This window comes from Cryptotermes secundus, unplaced genomic scaffold, assembly GCF_002891405.2.
Source record: "Cryptotermes secundus unplaced genomic scaffold, Csec_1.0 scaffold87, whole genome shotgun sequence".
NCBI lineage: Eukaryota > Metazoa > Arthropoda > Insecta > Blattodea > Kalotermitidae > Cryptotermes > Cryptotermes secundus.
In genome coordinates, this window is record NW_019739942.1 from 1,089,053 (window position 1) to 1,111,599 (window position 22,547).

The 22,547-nt window shown below is 36.6% G+C and overlaps 3 protein-coding genes across 5 annotated transcripts in view; 2 read left to right on the top strand and 1 right to left on the bottom strand.

Annotated features, from left to right (window-relative positions):
* LOC111872033 overlaps window positions 1–4,382 on the top strand; it is an 88,151-nt gene extending 83,769 nt beyond the window's left edge. For 2 of the 3 annotated variants that reach the window (XM_023865523.2, XM_023865525.2), the window contains exon 29: window positions 1,063–2,074. In XM_023865523.2, the coding sequence (XP_023721291.1) occupies window positions 1,063–1,137 (75 nt within the window). In that variant the 3' untranslated portion in view covers window positions 1,138–2,074. Of the gene's footprint in view, window positions 1–1,062; window positions 2,075–4,300 lie in introns of those variants that run through there. The other variant, XM_033754493.1, reaches the window with a different exon arrangement.
* On the bottom strand, window positions 1,811–19,069 carry LOC111872034 (the record flags this gene model as incomplete). Its single annotated transcript, XM_033754494.1, is given in 10 exon segments — window positions 1,811–3,342; window positions 4,265–4,430; window positions 5,947–6,167; window positions 6,638–6,974; window positions 9,735–9,869; window positions 11,146–11,201; window positions 12,390–12,497; window positions 15,197–15,383; window positions 18,114–18,293; window positions 18,883–19,069. Coding segments are annotated over 10 exon segments (1,761 nt in total). The 3' UTR covers window positions 1,811–3,144.
* Window positions 19,070–20,000: 931 nt separating this feature from the next.
* Window positions 20,001–22,547, top strand: part of LOC111872030 (centromere protein C) — a 32,494-nt gene continuing 29,947 nt past the window's right edge. The window contains exon 1 of the mRNA XM_023865520.2: window positions 20,001–20,193. Coding sequence (XP_023721288.1) covers window positions 20,162–20,193 — 32 coding nt within the window. The 5' untranslated portion in view covers window positions 20,001–20,161. The remainder of the gene's footprint in view (window positions 20,194–22,547) is intronic.

The following is a 22,547-nucleotide window of genomic DNA, read 5'->3' on the forward strand; positions in this document are numbered from 1 at the left end:
CCAAACTGTTTATTATTGTTCTGCCCATAATCTTGTATTTTATTTCATTTAACACTGAAGAACATAACATAGGGACCATAAGTTTACCTGCTATTTTATTCATGTGTGATACTTTGATACTTGTCACTTTGACAACAGAGTGTTGTGGAGAACAGATGGAAACAGAAGAGGTATGGATGGGAGAAAAATCACAGAAGAGTAAGGATACAAAACACATCTGGAAACAGGAAATGCATACACAGTTGTTGGTCAGAATATCAGTGTTGAAGAAACCTTAACATAGATTCAAGGATATTGCAGTATATCTTAGGATATAGTCTGCTTAAATTTTTGGTTATGTCTTTTCCAAGGTCCTTCTTGGTCTCAGAGTCCTTTTGGTTCATACTGTAGAGCCTGTATGGTAATTTCTTCAGTAACTCTATCCAGATGGTTCATTCGCCCTGTCTGTCTTCTTGTTATATTCTGTGTTGATGGTATTTTCAGTTCTTTTCTAATATCTTAATTCCTAATAACATCTAGTCTAATGCAGTCTATATATAACTGATCTTAAATACCTTATCTCTACTGACTGTTTTTTATTTACATGTCTTTCTTTAATTCTCCAAGAGTCACTGTCATATAGGAAACTGAGCAGTGCTGCCATTTTATAAAATTTCAGTTGTGTTTCTATTCTTGTTAGTCTTTCAACCTTCTTCCACCTTATTGAATTAATGTAAATATTTGTCTAATATACATATGTTGCATCAGTTTCTAAATAAATTAAAAGGCAGCTTGCTGCATGCTAGTTTGTTGCTTGGCTTACTTTTCAACTAAAAAGATGGGGCAGTATGTTCCTTTGAAATGTTGATTAACTTTTACTGGACTACATGGCATTATATCTCAGAAGACAAAACCTCAAATTGTACATTTTTATCATCATGATATCTGACCATTATGACAGGTACCCATGTGGGATTTTACATATACTTGAAGTGTGTGCCACAGTCTGCAATGTTGCAATGTAACTTTGTATTTATATTCATGTGACAAACTTCTATCCTGTAAGCTAATCATTATTTACAGAACTGGGGAAACCTGAGCATTGGCAATCAAAGAACAAAGGTCAGAGTGGCTGATTACGTGGAATATCCTGCATGAAGAAGCTTGTCATCTCAATATAACTAATTACTGAAAGCATTCGTAACATAAACCTTTAATTTTAAGACATTATTTAAGCCAATTTATATAAATGCCACATGCCTGATTTTAAATGCAACCATTTTTAATAAAGAAACATTTTTTAAAATGTCATATTAGTGAAACATACAGGTTAGACTAATAGGTGAGTTGACTCCAATTTTTTTAGTTTACAATTAGGAGAATATTAGTTTCTATTTATTTTTGTTTCAAGTGTGGATATATATACGTCATAATCATGAGACGTGTATGTATACACGGCAAGAGTGCCACCTCACTAGTTGGTAGCTGAAGTGAATGGTGGTTATTAGTGTGTCTCCCACTTCTTTTGAAGTTATTTCACCGTGCTCCTCTTGCAGGAAGCTTCAAATATTTCAGTGATTCTTATTGTCTACGTATTATACCGCAGACAGTAAAAGAAGATAAAATTTAACTGAGTTAACTATGTATTCAATAAATTAACAAACATGATTTTACTTATTTCTGAACTAGTTAGCACATATGATTTACTGGAAATATGTAATTTTTTCCAAATGTGTCAACAAAGGAATGAATGTTCATTATATCATTACATCTCGTACTTTCTCAGATATATATATGCATATTATATTAATTTGTATATATAATATGTTACTGTAAATAAATATTAATCACTATATTCAGTAAGTAGAAACAAATTTTACATATTGAGGAAAACTATACTGTGAGCAATGAAATCTGTTCAAGAAGATCCCACCTATAGTATCTTCCTGTATATCACAATCACACTTTTCCTACAGTCATCCATATTTCCTGCCCCCTCCCCTTTCCTCACCCTTTACCTGCCACCAGGGCCCTTGAGAAATTTTGAAAACTTTTTGCTGTATTTGAGTGTCTTCATAAATGAATGGATAAGGAATTGCCATTTGTGATTATTATACTTGCCATTCTACTCCTAAGTCACCTAAAACCAATTCACTTTACCTTGACATGTCCAAGATCCATTTCAATAACCTTGTACGTGACAGAAGAACCTTACTTTTTACCTGCTGCAATTACAAGATACGTTGAGCTCTTGCTTATGGGATTAGAGGGAGGTAAGCAGTAGCTATAGGGATGCTGTGCTGATGTACTGCTCTGTTCTACTGCCCAAAAAGAAACGCCCAATATCTACAGTAAATATTTTAACAGTACTGAGAAAAGGAGCTCTGGGTAATGTTTCCAATCAGGTGGACACCTGCCATATCATACCATACAAAGATTCTTTTTACATGAAGAAACGGGTAATGTAGAACTCAAGAAAAGTGATGTAGACATTAGTTGGGTGACTTTTTTTAGGTGCAGGAAATGCTTTTATGGAGAAAACGTGTGTAATAATTTGTCCCATGATTGCATAAAGTGATTTATTAAATTTTGTTTAATGTATTTTTAATTATGCTGAACACTTAGAGCAAATGAGTTTTTAAAATTTATACATTTTATTAGCACTAACACAGTAGGCACTGTATGTTGTCTTAAATTTATTCTAAACACAACTAAACATGTGGCAACTGTAATACACCTGAAAATCAACATCAAGTTATCAATATGAGAATACTTCAAAAGTCAGTCAATGACAGAAGCAGCTCTGGAAACTGGTATACCATCTAAAGCACAGACTATCCCTTAAGAATACACTAATATCCTTGGTTGTGCTTCTCCAGAGACACTTGAAAGATGTAATTGCATGTTAGACAATGCAAAATTATGAATTATACTTTAGAAATAGGATCCACTTGATATGAACTGATGGATCAAAAGTGTCTATGGCAGTAGAAAAACTGACAATTCAATGATTCTGCAGTAAATTTTCCTATATAACAGTGAATTTTCTATGTTTTTATACTCTACTACTGAACAAAAAACATTAAACTTGAGTAAAAATGGTACTTGCATGGGATGATTAGCTATTTTTTTTTCACATTACATACTGTAAAAGGAATTAGCAAGTTACTTTTGCATTCTCTGTGGGAAGAAAGAAGTCTCTCGTCTCTTAATCTTCTGATATTTCAAAATATTATAATTAATTCTTTTTTCTGTTAATTCTTGAAGATGTTCAATTAAAGCAACAAGCTTCTTGGGATCCATTAAGAAGTGAATCCAAAGCAATCGCTGTTCTTGCAGGAATGGCTTCTCTGAAAAGTATACCTGAAAGAAAATTCACTACTATTCATTTCATTCTTAGTTTAGTTTCAGCAGTAGCCACCTGCAATTTGATGCAGTAAGCAACAAAAATTAAATCAGCTCTTATTTTTCACCCTGGAATGTAAAGATACACAGTAGTGCATTAATACCTAACCAAAATATGCATCTTTAAGTGGGACATCAAACTTCCCTTTTGGTAGATTCTGGGCTTGAACCCAGGACAGTCACAAAAACAGTGAAAAGGATGAACAAATCCAGCTGAGAACTGGATTGACAAGTACAGTAAATGTTCATAGGTACTTTCAATATTCGAGTCTGAAAGAGTTGCATTATCGTGGAAATGTAGCCTTGTTTTCAGTTAGAAAGAACTTACAAATATTGTGGCATGCCCCCTTGAAGCTAGGACTGTGGAGCTAGAAGAGATGGCCATTGCTAGAGATCAGCTCAGTAAATATGTTTCCATAGCAACCAATTCACATGACACAAATGGAACAATAGAAAAACTGTTTGAGGCAGTGTTTTCTGTAGTCCATGCCAAGGCTCTATACTGGGGACCGAGCTAGAACCTAGTGTCTAGTCACTACTGGCTACCACTTGCTGTCACAGGCCAGCACTCACTTCTGACTCAAAACTGTCATATTCACTCCCCAGTATACAGCCTCAATTATGGACCGCATAAAAAACATCACCTTCAACAGTTCTTCTATTCTTGCATGTGTATCTGTTGCTGGGGTCACATGAATTGGTTGCTGTGGAAATGTTATTACTGAGCCGTTCCCTAGCAACAGACATCTCCTCTGCCACCGTAGTTCTGGCTTCACAATATGATCAGCAAAGAAACACGTGATATGCTAAGAACCTTATACTTCAGCCACAAAAAGATTCAGAGTTTCTTTACACACTTTCTAGTACAAATGTATCTGACCTGTTTTCTCTTATAATTATCTTTGATTTGTTTCAGCACTTCTTGAAATGATTCCAGCAGCTGTTCAATGTTACTGCAACAAGTGGAAATCTCCATTTTGAGGAGTACAGGTCTTTTTGTAAGTCCAGAACAAAGATATTTCTTTGCAGTTTTAATGGAATTCTCACTGAAATAAAAATACAAGTCCAATAAAGACAGTATAAAAGAAAAGAAAACAGAACTTCTCTGTCACAATTCAAAATTAAATGTTATATCCTGCCTGGCTCAACATGCTGCAGCCATTCTGGGAATTAAATTGTCGGACCTTGTATAATAAAGTCCGTATAGGTAAACTTTGTCTGATAATTTCACTATCCAAAATGGTCTAAAACAAGGAGACGCTCTATCACCACTCCTTTTCTACTTTGCTTCAGAATATGCCATTTGGAAAGTCCAGGAAAGCCAAGTGGGACTGAAATTAAGTGGGGTAGATCAGGTGCTGGTCTATGCTGATGATGTGAATCTACTGGGAGATAACATAGATGTCATAAAGAAAAACACACAAACTGTAATTGACACTAGTATGGAGGTTGGACTAGAAGCAAACACAGAGAAAACTAAGTACCATATTTACGCATGTATAGGCCGCGTGCGTGTATAGGCCGCAGCACAATTTTCAGACAGAAATTATAGAAAAAATAATTTTCTTGGAGTATTATTTCAGGAGTATTACACCCTGTATTACTAATTATGAATATAATTTATGTGCGGCCTATACATGCGTAAATACGGTATATGTTGTTGTATCTTCACCAGAATGCAGGTCAAAATCATGATATAAGGTTAGCTAACAGATCCTTTGAAAATGTGGCACAGTTCAAATATTTGGGAATGACAGTAACAAATCAAAATTTGATATAGGAAGAAAGAGAATATTGAATTTTGGTAGTGCTTGCTAACCATTCAGGCCAGAACCTTTTTTTTTTCTATCGTCTGCTGTCTAAAAATGTAAAATTTAGAATATACAAAACTATAATTTTGCCTGTGGTTCTGTATGGTTGTAAAACTTTGTCTCTGACATTAAGATAGGAACACAGACTGACGGTGTTTGAGAACAGGGTGCTGAGAATATTTGGACCAAACAGATATGAAGTAACAGGAGGCTGGACAAAACTGCATAATGAGGAGCTTCATAACTTGTACTTTTTGCTAAGTATAATTAGAATGAGCAAGTAGAGAAGGATGAGATGGGTAGGGCATGTAGCCCAAATGGGGGAAAAGATGAATGCATATAAGATATTGGTGGGAAAGCCAAAAGGAAAGAGACCACAAGGAAGACTAATATGTAGGTGGGTGGATAATATTAAAACGGATCTTAGATAGGATGTTATGTGGACTGGATTGATCTGGCTCAGGATGGGGACTAGTGGAGGGCTCTTGTGAACACAGTAATGAACCTTCAGGTTCCATAAAATGTTGGAAAGTTCCTGAATAGCTGCACAACTGGCAGCTTCTCAAGAAGGGCTCAGCTCCCTGAAGTTAGTTAGTTAGTTAGTTAGTTAGCAGTAAAAGTATTATTCAGCTGATCTCTGCATAATATAATTAATAGCTTGCATTTTTTGTGGCAATCTGCAACTTATATGTCAGAAATCTGGCTTTGTGACACAGCCTTACAAGGTATATAAAAGAAATTATTCACTTACTACTGAGAAACACTCTTCTGCTTGTTAAATAAAGAATTGAACAACTTTTCCTCTTGGTTTATTATATCTTTGTTCAGATTCTCAACATGACGCATCAACCCATGAATACCTGTCTTTGCAGAATGTTCATCAGAGAATAAATGACCCAAGCACTGAACAAGAGGATTTTCCATTATTAATGAATAACTACATCCATCTTTTCTCAATTCCTGCATTGTTTTCTGAAACAAGGTAATAAATTAATTAAAGGTTATTTTCCAAAATTTATAAATATCTTTCAAATATATGTAAACCAAAAACTTTCAGGCATTTATCTGCCTGTGAAGCTACATAATTTTCTTGTTTACTGATGTGTTAAGAAACAATACTGGATTCATCTTATATAGTGGCACTCTCCTATTTTAAATTTTAAATACTGACTGTGACTGTAGAAGAGTGAAAACAATTTATGAAGTCAGAAGAACTCTGATATGATATCCTCAATCCAGCTCAAATGTTGTAAGATTCCAAATTTATATTTCCATTTAGGCATACTGAAACTTAATTTAAAGGGAAAAACTTCATGGTTTATATGCTACATTTTTGTCTGCAAGCTATTATATAAACATGAGTAGTAATCAATAATCTCCACATTTACATAAATCTGTTTCTTAATATGCACTGGCAAGATGGAAACAATGGTTACTCTTACCATGCGTGATGTGAATTGCAAATATTCCTCATTTATTACTTGGTGGCACTGTTGATATAGATCTGCCATGTCAACTATCTTTTGCCTCTCACAAACCAATAGTAACAGAAGCAGTTCACTGTCTGTAAGTCCAGCTTCTAAGCATCTGGCCAAAGAATTATTTTGTTTGAAAATTCTCTCCAGTTTGCAAAGTTTATGGTCATTCCTGTACTTCTTTATTTGTAAAACATCCATTTCAACAGCTTGTTCTACTGCTGGCAACACTTCATTTTCACACATAAGAGAGATTTGTTCCTTGTCTCCATTCACCTTCTCCTCAAGTAGTAGAGACTGACTTCTGAAAAAAGCAAATAATGGAAATCAGTAACAATCCACACAAATTTAATTAATTAACTCAATGAGGTGAGTCCATTTTGAGAAGCCACCAAGCTGCTCAGCTACTCAAGAATTTCCCTACTTTTACGGAACCCAAAAGTTTATTGCCATGTTCACAAAAGCCCTCCACTGGTCCCTACCCTGAGCTAAACTAATCCAGTCCATACCACCCCATCGTATTTCTCTAAGATCCATCTGAATTGTATCCTCCAACCTACATCTGGGTCTTCCTAGTTGTCTCTTTCCTTCCAGCATTCACACTAAAACCCTATATACATACATGCATCTTCTCCGTACATGCTACATGCTACCGCCTTCATATACCTTCAACACATTTATCATCCTATCAGAGAGGGGTGTATTATTCAGGCGTCAAGCTATTTAACACTCTGCCATCAAATATCACAGTTTTAAAAAATGATAAAAAGTAATTTAGGTTTGTTTTATGAAATTATTTGCAAAGTAACGCATTTTACTCTATTCATGAATTTGTCGCGCATGCAAGGGGCTCAAAAGTTAAAGAGATAATAAATGGTCTGTGTGTGTGAATTATACATTGTTGAGACTTGCTTGTTGTAAGTGTAGTAGTATGTATGATGTCTGTTTCTGTTATGAATTTTAATATTTCATAATGGATCCGTTTGGATCATATGGCTTGCAAGTGTGTGTGGAATGGCAAGGTGTGAATTTGACAGTGGTTTTTCCATGACCTATGTGTTGTCCTGACCAAGGACAAATGATGTGTAGTCATCATGTACTTGTAATATGTGACATGTTTTATATCCAGCCTTATGGGGAGATGATTGGATCCTTAAAGTGAAAAATAAATGTAAATGTAATGACCTTACTATCAAATTTTGCAACATACAATTATGTCCTCTCCATTTAGGTAAAGTTTTCCCTGGACTAAATTATTTAAGCACCATGCCATGAAGATGTATGAGGGAGTGGAGGTATAGCTGCACCATTCTTGACCTCAACACTAGATGGAATTGAGCGGTCAGTTTCATGCCCCTGCCACTTTACACCTGCATGGGAAGAGCTCCTAGTACCCATTGTATAATATGTTGTGCATTCAAGTTCCAAGGTCTGATTTCTTTTCTCACACAGTAATCCTAAAAAAAATTTGAAACTTCTGTCACTTTTCAACGTAATCTCCCTGCAGCCGTACACATTTTTCACAGCGTCGAAGCCATGATTCCATGGCCGCTGCGAATGCTTCTGTAGGAGTCTGTTTTGACCACTGGAAAATCGCTGATGCAATAGCAGCATGACTGGTGAATGTGCGACCACAGAGAGTGTCTTTCATCGTTGGGAAAAGCCAAAAATCGCTAGGAGCCAGGTCAGGTGAGTAGGGAGCATAAGAAACCACTTCAAGGTTGTTTTCAAGAAGAAACTGCTGCGTCGCGTACGCCCGATGTGCTGGTGTATTGTCCTGGTGAAAGAGCACATGTGTAGCCTTTTCCGGCCGCTTTTCTCGCAGTGCCGGAAGGAGTTTGTTCTTCAAAACATCTTGGTAGGATGCACCTGTCACTGTAGTGCCCTTTGGAACGCAGTGAGTAAGGATTACGCCATCGCTGTCTCAAAACATGGCCACCATCATTTTTTTCAGCACTGGCGCTTACCCGAAATAATTGTGGTGGCGGTGAGTGTGTGCGCTTCGTTTCAGGATTGAAAAACGGCATCCATGTCTCATCCATTGTCACAATTGATGAAAAGAAAGTCCCATTCATGCCTTCATCACGTGTCAACATCACCTGGCAAATTGCCATGCGCTCACCTTCTTTTTGGTCGTCCGCCAGCATTCGTGGCACCCGCCTGGAGGACACTTTCCGCACTCGCGGGTCTTCATGCAGGACTGTGTGCACAGACCCCACAGAAATGCCAACTTTGGAGGCGATGTTTTCCACACTCAATTGGCGATCCTCCAAAACAACTTTCTCAACTCGTTCAACCATGTTATCAGACCGGCTGGTGCAAGGCCGAGATTGTTTTAGTTCACTGTCACACGACGTTCGGCCTTCTTTGAACCTGTCGCACCCACGAACACACATTTTTCACATTCATGACACCATCACCACATGTCTCACTCAACTGGCAATGAATTTCAATGGACCACACAAGTGGAGAAAACGAATGATTACTTGCTGTTCTTGTAACAAAACGTTGCCATTTTAGGTATCAAAAACACTTCTCACTCTCGCCGCCACCACTAGAGTTCTATGTGCCGTACAGTGCTGCCATCTCTGTCACAAAGAGTGCACACGTATTTTAAACTAAACCGCATGTGTCTATCTGCTCCCAGTCCTGAGAAAGAAATCGGAGACCTTAGAACTTGAACACCCCTCGTAGTGTGGGTATACCCCAGAGAAAAATGTCTTGCATCTGTCATGAATCAAAACCTTATCCCTTGGTCATCCAGCTCATTCTTTTCAAAACACAGATCATTCTGCCTGCTGATATATAATCATTGACATCTCTAGAATTTTAAAGCAAATATAAAACCAGTTTCTATGTGTGTAAAAAAATAGGATCCAGTTTTTTGCAACATAATATTGAAATGGAAATAAAACACCAATCCTGAATAAAAAGCTTAATGAAATGGCTGCATAGGTTGTATTCTTTCAACCGTGGATGGTCAAGGAGAATGTTTAAAACACAACACTTATCAAAATATCTCTGAGCAAGGCTAAAGCAATACGTGGTACAGTAACTTATATACCTTATCTCATTGAATGAAAAAGGGAATTTTGATGTTTGTATATCATTCATGATATCTTTTAATTTTCCAATGGACGCTTTCTTTCCTTGATAACTTGCCAACATATACAGATACTCCATCTTCATTTCAACGAAGCTGTAAAATAAACATGTATTTTATTAGTTTAAGTTTACGAAGATTGTACTCGTATTAAGGACACAACACAACTCAAGAAACTGTAACACAGGGAATCATTTGGATATCAAAATCATACTACAATAAAAACCTGTCCACTATAGAACCTGGACTCAACAGAAATCTGCCTGTCACAAAATTTCTCCACTCCAGAGAATATACAATGGAAATCAATTTAAAATTACCTACAATAACTGGAAACAAAGTACAAGAATTTAACAGAACACATGAATATTTATTCTTTTCTCTTCATATAGCTTTGTTCTGCACTAGTACCTCTTTGAATGTATCTGGGAAGGGACATTTGTGTCATGAATGGGAAAAGATTATATTCAGCTGTCAAAAAATGTGAAAACTTTAGAACTCTAGAAAAAAATAAAAGTATAATGCGATAATGTTTATTGTATGAATTTCTGACATGTAATATGAGTCATAAGTGCCTGAAGAATGTGCTGTGGGGACATCCCACATAGCACGCTGTTTCCACCGGTCTCTTAAACACTCACTCCTTCGTGAATATCGCATTGCCGGACATCTCGTTCATATTTATACCACCATGCACTGCAAATTTCTGCTCCTCATTTTCGCTAGCCAATCAGTGCTCTGCAAATAGTTGCTCCTCAATTGCAAGTTTCGCTTCGCCCACCGAGCATTGTATAAAATGCAGAGCACAACGCTTGCAAGTCAGTCAGTTCTCAGTCAGTTCATCACCAGTCTTCAAGCAGTCCACAAGCAATCAGCACACTTCGTCACCAGCGCTCGGTCTTCGGAGGCACCGGCGCTCCGCTGCGCCAGGCATGACTACCACGGCTGTCCGGCGGTCGCACCCGACTCACTGGGCAACTAGGCCGCCTCGATTCGCCGGTAGTCATGTCCGACACACTGGGCAACTGGCGTAGCTACCGCCTCTCCGCTCCAGCGACCATGCTCGATGGCCAGACTTGCACCAGCAGTTGCCGCGCTGCGATCAAGCAACGGCTGCACTACGGCCAGTCCACACACCGCAACCAACATCCCTTCCTACTGGCGCACACTGCGCTACTTCACCAGCCAAGCATCTCAGCAACCATGGTCCTTTTCAGGACCTACAAACTGTTCCGAAGAAGTGGGTTGTCATAGAAGTAACGACACAGGTGAAAACCCCACAGTACAATTCAATATTTTCTTCAGCTGGATGTACTTGCAGCCATTACATCAACCTGCTCAGTCCCCACAACTGACTGTATGATGCATTTACCTTTGTTCCAGTTCCTCCAGATGGTCATCTTCATATTCTCCAGCTGAAGATTCATTCTGAAAACAAATTGAAACTCTCCTTTCATATTAGCATAAATACATATGTGTCCTATATATGTAAAAAAAAGTTCTGTAAAGGTGAGTGAAAGTTCCATAATTATATAATTTCAGCTTACCATAGCAACAAATTGTGGGCATTAACATGCTGCATGAATATAAATTATGTAGTAGGTCATGAATGAGTGACCCGTCTTTTGTTTCAATGTGTTGTCAGTTCTGTGGTGTATATATCTGAAATGCAGTTAGTATTTATCATGGAATATGACTTAATTTATGAGGATTTAAGTTTCTTTTCCTTGCAAAATATGTACACAGAAGAAGTACATTAGACCAATTCAGCAATATTGTCAAGAGCTGTAATATGAAACAAACAGGATAACCCAAGTGGACACTTGACAGGCCTGTATGTGTAAAATGACAGCCATTTGTACCTATATAACTACTTGAATTCACATATCCATGAATAGCATAAGGCATAAGTTGTTTAAGTAATTTCTATATGTATATGCCTCCTGTTAATTGTAGGCATATTCAGCAACAAAATGATATTGTTTATGAAGTATACATATGACTGATGCCATTAGTCACCTCAATAGTACATCCTACTGGAAATAAACAGGAATATATTACATATGACTTGAAACTTCAATGGGAAACGTAGCTTCACAAGTGGCCTATACAAAATGTGTTGTACATTTATTTTAATTTATACATTGAGACTGATAAGAACGTCTTCATTGGTGGTATTATTATTATTTCTTGAGAACATTTTTTATTAATGCAACGTGTAGAATCAATTATAGACATACACTTCCCTAGCATTTCTTTAATTAGTGTTGCAATGGCCATAAGATGTTTTTGAACAGCAATGACATTTTAATCTAAATATGCACCTATCACTTGTTATGGGTCTGAGAGAATTTCTAAAATGTTGTCTTATATAGTTCAGAAGATTTTCCTTTACATGGTATTTATGTTTACATCCCCCATGGATACCCTGGGGATGTTAGTGACATAGCTAAAAATGAAGAGCAGTCTGTATTATGTTAAAACCAAACTGCAACATTTGGGGGGGCGGGGGTGACAGTTCTACTGATCCGTGCAGGGTGCAATCTCAAATAATACTACCACCACCTGTGAGATTTTATTATAAATTAAATCATACAGCAACAGAATCATTCATACCCATTCTAAACATTGCTTCATCATCATCTTTATGGAATGACTGAACTGAAAACATCTTTTCCTGTATGCTTCTAAGGGCAGTTGGCCTACCAGTTGAGGAGCAGATTTCTGAAATAAACTCCATAAATATTAATGAAAAGTCACTCAAATACCTTGTCATCTGGTGAGGTAGTACTCAAAATTCTGGACCATTTGAATGCATGAAGTACTGTATTCAGCCAGTTAATATCCATATGTATTTTATGGTTGTAAATTTACACTTTTTGTTTTCCTGCATACAATGACATGTATTTGAGTTCCAATTTATTCACTGTTACACTTATATCAATAATCTCTGGATGTGGCACAGATGATATGCATGTACCTCAGGCTAACAATCTCTCTCTTACAACCAAAATATTTAACAATATTGACACAATTAATCACCACAGGATGCAACCCTGATCCAATTCAACCCACCCTACCTGTTTCTTCAAAACCTGTTTTAATATTATAATTCCATTCTCATCTCAATCACCCAGTGGTCTCTTTCCAAGAAGTTTCCCCAACAAAATTCTGTTCTTGTTTCTCCAATCCAAATTATATCCACACAGTTATAACCTCCTTCATGAAACTATCCTAACAATCATAAGGGACGATGCAATGGAATGGGTCAACAGACATTACTGGCTAAGTAAAACACATTTTAATTTGTGATGATGGTACATTAATACAGTTATGGTGTTTTTGAACATTAGCCATCATCCTTATTTTATTACAAAAAACATTTTGGACACTGGATTTTGTCTGTCTTCAGATAAAACCTACTCAATTAGGCCCAATAAATATACGTGGGGCAATCCAAAAGTTTCCTAAATTTGATTTTGTGTGAATGGTTATGAGTACAACGAAATACCGCTAGATGTCTCCTCACACATCCTTCATGAATCAGTGTGGCAAGCGGCGTCAAATTGAGTGGTTGGGTTTATTGTTGAACATATTTCCACTGTTGTGTTTCCGTGAGTTTGTGGTTTTGCAATGGCTGACCTGAGAGAGCAGCGTGTCTGTATAAAGTTTTGTTTCAAACTTGGGAAAAAAGCTGCAGAAACGCACCAAATATTGAAGTAAGCTTTTGGTGAAAACAGTTTAGGTCAGACACAAACTTACAACTGGTATAAGCGTTTTAAAAATGGCCGAATATTGACTGATGATGACAATTGTTCAGGGTGGCCGTCAACAGGCAAAACACAAGAAAATGTCGCGAAAGTTAGGGATCTGATTCTGCAAGATCGTAGACTGACCATCCAAGACCTCTGTAACACCTTGCGACTAAGTAATGGTACATGTCAACGAATTTTGTCAGAGGAACTGAACATGAGGAGGATTGCGGCGAAGTTTGTGCCATGACTGCTGCAAAATGAGCAGAAGCAGCATCGCTTGGAAGTCTGCAGGGAACTTCAGCAACAGCTTCAAGAGGATCAAAACTTTCTTTCGAAGGTTGTCACTGGTGACGAAAGTTGGGTTTATGGCTACGACCCTGAAAGCAAGCAGCAATCGTCGCAATGGAAGAGCCCTTCTCCACCTCGGCCAAAAAAATGCTCGACAAGTCAAGAGCAACATCGATCTGTTTTTTTGATATTGACGGGATTGTTCATAAGGAGTTCGTCCCTCCTGGTCAGACAGTCAATAAAGAGTTCTATCGCGATGTTCTAAGGTGTTTGAGGGGGAGCATGAGGAGAAAACGTCCAGAGAAGTGGTGCACGAACGACTGGGTACTCCACCATGACAACGTACGACCACATACAGCTTACATTGTGCAGGAATTTTGGGCTAAAAACAAGATAGCAGTTGTTCCCCACCCACCGTACTCGCCAGACTTAGCTCCATGCAACTTCTTTCTCTTCCCCAAGATGAAAATCAAGTTGAAGGGGTGAAGATTTGATACAGTTGAGGAAATTCAAGCGGAAACACAGACGGCACTAAACACCCTAACAAAGAAAGACTTCCAGGATGCATTTGAGAAGTGGCAGAAATGTTGGGATCGGTGTATGCGCTCCCAAGGGGACTACTTTGAAGGTGATGGTGCAGAATAAAATCTAGGTAAGATGTAATAGTTTTCATTAATATATTTTGGGAATTTTTAATTGCACCACAGCTAATCCCTGTCCTCAGACCTCTATCGATTGGGCCCAATTGAATAGGTTTTTACCTGATGACAGAGACAAAATGCTGCCTCTGAAACACTGTTTTAAATAAAAAGAGGGACAATGGATAATGTTAAAAACAATAACTGCAAGATATATTTTATTAATATTTCCCTTGCTTTCTGTCTATAAGAAGCATCAGGTCACACTGTCTATTATTGCATATATGATACTATGATCTGCATTCAGTCACTGAAATGCTGCCTTTGTAGAGCAAATATTGATGACTTTTCTCATTATCGGCTATGTTTGACTTCATAATAGTTCTATTTTCTATGCCACCAAGGTATAAAGGTTTATTAATTTGTATTACCATACAAATACTAAATGAGACTGAAAGAGATTACTCTCTTTGGAGGATATACCTGTAATATGCAATAAGCAAATATAAGAGACTGTACTAAATTGCAATGCTGGACAGGTAATAGATTAAATCATGATTTAAGTAAATACATGTTCCATCTTAACCCCCACCCCCACCCCACAAAGTTATCAAATCTATCAAGGTTTCTGAAATATCATTCTACTAGCATCAGTTTTCAAAGTCTTCACTGATGCCTACAGACAGCTTAATTTGTGCAAGAATCCTATATGAAATAACATAAATGAACGAAAACATATTACCACATTCTTAAAGTCAGTTGATAACTTTTTAAGACATTGCAGTCGTTTAAGCAACTCTTCCTGAGCTGAATAAACCCTTGAATGGAGTTCAATGCAGTGTTGTTCTTCAGCTAGCAGACTGTAATGAGCTGCATTCTCTTGCTGTTCTAGCTGACGCATACCAGAACGCACATGGAGAATTTCTTTGCTGCAATTCAGTATACATGCAGTGTAATATACTGTGGCATGTAGAACCACTGCTAGACAACGACTGTTAAACAAACAACTAAAAAACATCCGTTATTAGGCAACAGCCTGTAAACAGCAACAGAGTAATTAAGTTTTCTGTGCAGTCTGCGCTGAGATTCTATAAGCAGGACAGTTAGGGAGGAGTTCAGTCAATCAATTGTGCTGAGCAGTTGATGTGAGAAACTGGTAGCTGAGGCCAGGGATAGTCTGGGAATACAGAGGAAGGGGAATGTCTGTTATTGGAAGCTGCTACCAAGCAACAGCTAGTGAAGACGTGACTGTGGACACTAGTGTGTGTGGGTGTAATAGTGAATTGTAAAGCGTAGTCATGTGCTGTATCAAAGAGTCCAATAAATCCAATCATCAATCCAAAACAAGTCCATAGTCACTCTATCACATGACAACTGGTGTCAGAAGTGACCTACAAGATATTTAATATTTAAATCTCTTATAATTATAAAAGTATTATTTTAATTTACCATTTAATTTCAAAAGGAAAATATAACATTTCTGCTCATTAGACAAAAATTATTGCAGTAACCTTCCTAAATACGTGGGAATATGTAAACAATTCGATGGTCAACTGTTTATCTAAGATTTATCTCATACTTTGCCAAAAAAAACTTGTCAGAGGCAAGTGGGTAGCATTTCTATTTCATATTTAGGAGATCCCAAGTAAAAATCTTGGCCCAGAGACTGGCTATTCTGACTTGAGGTTTTCCATGGTTCATCTCAGTCCCTCCAGAATAGTACTTTAAATCAGTCCATACGTGCTTCTTTACACATCCTCTCCAATTCATTATTTGTTAATCATCCTACGGTTTGACAGTATACAGTCTGAACTACAGACAGCATTATTAAACATGAAATTCTGGGAGGAACTAACCACCAACTTTCCTTTGATACAAGAAGGGCTGCATGGACTGCATGCCTCCAAAGGAACTTGTTTGCAGAACCATTGCCTTGCAATGATAGGGGTACACAGATGATCCACAGACTCTCCTTTCATGACACAGACTGCACAGAAAATGATGTGCCCTACAATTCTTCTTTGTATCATGTACTCATTGCTGCAGGAATACGTTTACAAGATGTTGCCTAGCAACAGTAGGGGGGATACACATACAGACACACAGACTAATGGAGTTTTTAAGTATGCCATTGAGATGGGCTCAGGTGCCATGATACATAAAGATTCATAAAGATTGGGTCAGGCATTCAAAAGCTGATTGAGAGGAGGGATACAGAGAAACACAGAGAGGATGAAGATCACATAAGCCCAGTTTCATTTCTTCAAAATAATTAAATTAACCTAAAAAAAAAATACAATTTTCCTGGTCATGCCATAGCTCAAGCAGTTAGCTGCCAGCTTTCCACCATCAGGTTAGGTCATGTGGGATTTGTGGTGGACACAGTGGTACTGGGAGAGGTTTCCTCCAAGTACTTTGGTTTCCTCTGTCAATTTTCATTAATCATCTTATTGATATGATATAGTCCTGTTACTGACAGCACCGTTAAATAACCAAAGCAAAAGAATTAAATAAAATTATCCAAAAGACTTAGGATATTAGTTAGGATGACTGTAAACTGAGGCATAATAAAAATACATTCATGTAAGACAACTTACAATTCTGAAAATACATTGTTTTCACAAAGATAAATTCAAATTAAATTCTGATGTCCATAACATGAATGCTAGACAAAAATATAACTTCCACCTACCCTCATCAACTTTATCAGTATATCAAAAAGGAGTCTACTTTACTGGCATAAAAGTGTTCAACAATCTGCCACAAAGTATTAAAAACTTGGGCAATGATACTAAAAAGTTTAAATCAGAGTTAAAGAATTATCTACATGCTCATTCCTTCTACTCTTTAGATGAATACTTCAATGTAAATAGAGAATGATGTAAAATTAAGTTATATTAATTTTTAAGCTAAAATTGCCTGTACTTATGTATGTAACCTTTTGACTTGTTCTGTATCCAAAGGTACTAACCTACTTAGGATTTATAGAATGTAAATAAATTCAATTCAATTCAATTCAATTCAAAGTGACAACCACTAACAAAGACTTCTGTGAGCAGTTTATAGATATTTACTGTCACAAAAGCATATCATGACTCTAAGAAAAACTATCACTAAAATTTCTTACGAATCAACAGAAATATTTGCATTGATGCCACCCAGCATAAAATGAAATTGATAGGCTTATATGCATATATCAGTGATTGAGTTCTATAAGTATGAATCACCATACAGCTTTTCCAATAGCAAAACAACATGAAGCCAAAAGAAAAAACTATGATCTCTTGGGTTACGTCCAAGAAGTTACTTAAGTAAATCGACTGCTGAGTGCTGACATAGCAAAACAACATGAAGCCAAAAAAAAAACAAAACAAAAAACTATGATCTCTTGGTTTACGTCCAAGAAGTTACTTAAGTAAATTGACTGCTGAGTATTGACATAAACGCATATCTTTATAATATCACTTAACAAATACACTCTGAAGGGTAATGCTTAAGAAGTAGATGCCATTAAAAATTTTGCCAGAACTGTAAGTAAAGAGGGGGAAAGGAAAAGGAAATAAGGTAGAGAATGTAACAATGCTCTCCATAGTGATGAAGACAGAGTTTTATTAAAGGAAATCAAAGGGAAAGGCTTAGATTTTCAATCTGCTTATTACTTCAAGGTCTCCTGAAGATCAGTAACTATTCTGATATGCGAGTCAGCCATCTCTAGTTCTTCAGTGATAAAACAGTTATTGTCATCTTCAGTTTCTTGAAGACTGTCAGTGAAAAATTCAATGGATGCATCAAGTTCTTTTCCATGAAGAACTTCACCAGCCTCAATCATAGCATCATACCTGCATGATGTAATTAATAAAAATCATAAATCCAGTCTTAATAAATGTGTACATACATACACACAAAGATGTGTTTGTGTGTGTCCACATTCACAAGTGAACACAAAGACATATATCTAAAAATAATGAAACACAACAAAACCATGGGTATCATAAATATGGTTTTGAAAGCAACAGTGGTGCAAAAACATACTTGAATAGGCATGTATAAAACCTCAGCACAGCCAGTCCTGTGTTATAGAAGTAAGATGTGGATAGCACAAGTTGTCAAGACAACACACACAGGCCGTGGAAAAACTACTGTCAAATTCACACTGTCATGTCTGTGTAGTTTACAGAGTATTTAAGTAGGGTATTGTAGCTGTAAACAAAATGTGAATTCTGTGTTACACTGGCAGATGACATCATGTGCAGTCATGCTTAAGCACCTTGAAAACACAGTGTCCTTTTCAAAAAGTTATTCTGAACTAACGGTGTGTACTAGTTCTAGTTCAAAGCAACAATAGCCCCATATACAAAATAAAAACTGAACTCAGCAACTCACAAACCTTAGAGCCTCGAGATAATCATGCACTTGTTAATTACTTACTCTAACAGTTCTGCAGGTGTTAGAAAATTCCTGGAATCTATATTACACAACTGTGCCATGAAGTCCCGTACATTGTCATCATCAGAAAATGAACTCTGTACTGACAGATTCTGCATTTCATTTGCCATCTCCTTCAATATGTGCATTAAATCTGGACCTGAAGAGTCCAACATCGTTGTGGTAGGTGATGCGTAATATAAATCAAACCAGTATCAACATCAAACCTTTCAAAATTACAGCAATTTATTTCCTTTTAAAGTCCTCTAGAACTATTATCCTTCACAAGAGAACCATGCACTGAAAATAAATACCACTTTAGTACAAATGAGTGTTTACTATCAAATACAATAGGTCATAATTATTTCATCCACCAAAACTCATAATGAACCCTGTTGCTCCTGTATTTACGTACTTTATATGAACAGCCAGTAGAATAAGCTTCGTACACCAAAATCTACATGTACGTAAATCTATACAACAGCCGTAACATCACACAAACTATATAACGACCAGCAGAACATATACTGCTGAAGCTGCTGAAGCCCTGCAACGGCGAAAAAAGTTCTGGGAATAAAGTTAAAATATGGCGCGCAAAGGTTACTTCCCAAAGGTTGGCAATGAACGACAAAAAATTATCACATGTTAACCAACATCAACAAACTTTAAAAGCTTTAAAATGTAAATAACTTCAGAATTATTTACTTGTGTAAACTTAAAATTTATACACTTTTTGACAATATAACTCCCATGTGAAATTATTTAATAATAAAATTTGCTCATCTGCAGATAATTATAATCATTGGTTCACTTCTTGATATTTATGTAGAGTAGTTAGTACAATTAACCGAAATTTGAAACTTGCAAGCTGCTTCACCCGACAAAGAAGTTCAGTGATAAAACGTAACCTAAATATGGCCAACGTTAAGAGACAAGGCTGTAAAATAGGCCAAACCATGACTCCTATATGAACCATAAGTAGCCTTACTAACTTCCACCCAGGTCATGCCAAGAAAATCCTCGTTTAAATATCGCGACAGCTATCGACAAGTTGGCCACATTGTTGTTGGTGTCTTGGCGTACGCTGTTAATTGATCCGTGTCGGGATCCATGGTGATGATCTATGGCATAGCCCCGTCGCCTGTGTAATGTGTGCACCGTGTGTGATGATGCGTGGTGCGAAGAGGAAGAATCTGAAAGTGCGAAGTAAAAGTGATGTTTGAAATGTACATTTTATAGTTACTTGGAAAGTGTCGAAAATAAGGATATTAATGACGTAGTCATGACAACTGGGTTGGCCGTTACTAAAAAGAGGTTCGACAAAGTAACTTATAAAGATACACAGTTTGAAACTGCAAGAATTATCAATTCGAACGCGGATAGTTATAAATGACAGTTACTCGAAATATTTACAAGGAATCGCCATGGGCTTGCATATCATAGTAAAACTTACAAAACAATGCAGTATATAGTACAAAATATAGATAGGTGTCATACTTTGTGTATTTTTCAACTGAAATATTTATGTTCATTTTTAATATATATATATTTCAGGACCCGCAAAGCCTTTCTTTCAACTAAGTGATAAAATGGATGGGTGGCAAATGTGCAGAAATATTAGATGTTACTGACGAAATGTTTTCATAATTTTTCAGCTGCCTAAATTTTTTACTCATGTAACTTCAAGCAGTGCTGTCTTTATCAAGTGCAGTACTGAGGTATTTAAATTAAAAATTGTACAGGATGCACTTCATGCATTATCAGTTACGAACTTTGTACAATAACGCATTATAATCTGGCTGTCTTACATTATAAGGAAATCATATATGTGCTCCTTTACAAGCTTTTATCAGCATAAAATACACAGTTGTTAACAAAATCACTGTTTCTTTCATCTGGTGAGTTATTTAACTACAGTATCAATATCTAGACTGCATAGTGTTTGGGGGTAGGATGACTGATAAATTATGAACTGGATAGGAAGCAGTTGTGGCCAGGTGAAGTACTGTGTCATCATTTACCCAGAGGGACTGAGGAAAATGAGAAGAAAAAAAAGACCTCAGCATAGATGATGCTCATGCTAACATTTCAACCAAGCACCTCTTGAATCAATTTCTAGAGCATTATCTGTAGATCAACCTGTTAGGTCAATGTTTTGAAAGTAGTTGTCAATTGAAATGTATATTATATGTTCACAGTATGTTAATAATAGTAATATATGTAATATAATAATAATAATAATAATATACATATCAAGTATGCTCAGTTTTGATACTTTATATGCTTTAATCACATTCAGTTGCTTGTCCAGTGTTCAATATATTTGTTGTATAAGTTTGTGATTTTTTATAACTGATGTGAAACTTGTTTTATTCACACATATATTAAGCCCTGCTCATGTTAGAAGATGACATTTACTGATTATGAATGGTCTTTATACATTTGCTGTAGAATAAAATAGTTTATTTGAATGTTGTCCATTTTGCCTTCTGTATGATTGTGGTTTATATGCTTTTAAGATCTTTCTGAGCCTGCACAGTAGCTGTAGTACTATTTAATTACTGCAGCTTTGTTTTGACTTTTTTTGTCCAATTTCTTTTATATGTTTTGAATATAGCTGCATCTTATGCAGTGGCGGCTTGTAGCTAAAATTAGTAGGGGTGCTGCTCTAGAAAATTTATAGCCTTTGTTTTAAAATTGTATAAAAGGAAATAAACATGTATAAAAAGAAAATTTATTCAGAAACTTGATAAAATCCTAAAAGAACAAAATCAAACATTTTTTACTTGCTTTAACCTAAATTGTTACAGTTCAAGCTTAATCTATTCATTTAAAAATGAAATCCATTCTTTTTAACCTTTATATTATGCTCATTGATTGAAAGTCTGTATGCCTCACTAAGTTTCTCCTTAATACTTACGGTTCCTAAAAGTGACAGTGAAACTACATCATCAACGTGCTTCTTTGACTTCTCATGCTTTTCAGTTTTTTCTTTCATTTTGTTTATATTTCTAAAACCATCTTTTGTCCACGTTACATCACCCCCAAACAGCAAACACGGGAAGCAAAACAGTGCATGTTTTACTTCACAGCTGCAAAGCCAACTTTTCCGTTTGTATCATTCAGAATTAAAGCTACGAATATATTTCTTGTTCTTGCTTATGCCTGGCTGAGATATTAGAATATCAGGTGTTAAACGACCTCTTTTCTTAACTGCAACTTTCTCATGGAGAGACAGTTGTGAAAACTTAAGCTGTTGAGGTTCACTTACAGTCACAGAACTTATTTCTCAGGGATGCAAGGCCATGGTTAAAGTTTTCTGTTAAATAAAAGAACCGAAAAAAAAAATGAATCAAATAGAATAGCTGGAAGCAGGATAATAATCTAATTCTACAATTAACTCATAGATTTTAAGCACAACACACACGGAGTAAAAAAAAACTACCTTCCACCAGCACACCAGGGTTGGCACCGGTCGGCACTGTCGTTCCTGCAGTGCTCCCTCTCCCTTGCAGCCTCGCGTGTAGCTTCCTATGTGCGCATGCGCACAGTCAACGAACACCTCGCCGCTGGAACTGTGAAAATCACAGTTCATACAAAGATTTGGCTACTGACATTAAGCTTAAGGATTATATATTGTATTGTACAAGTATAAAGAAAGAATTAAA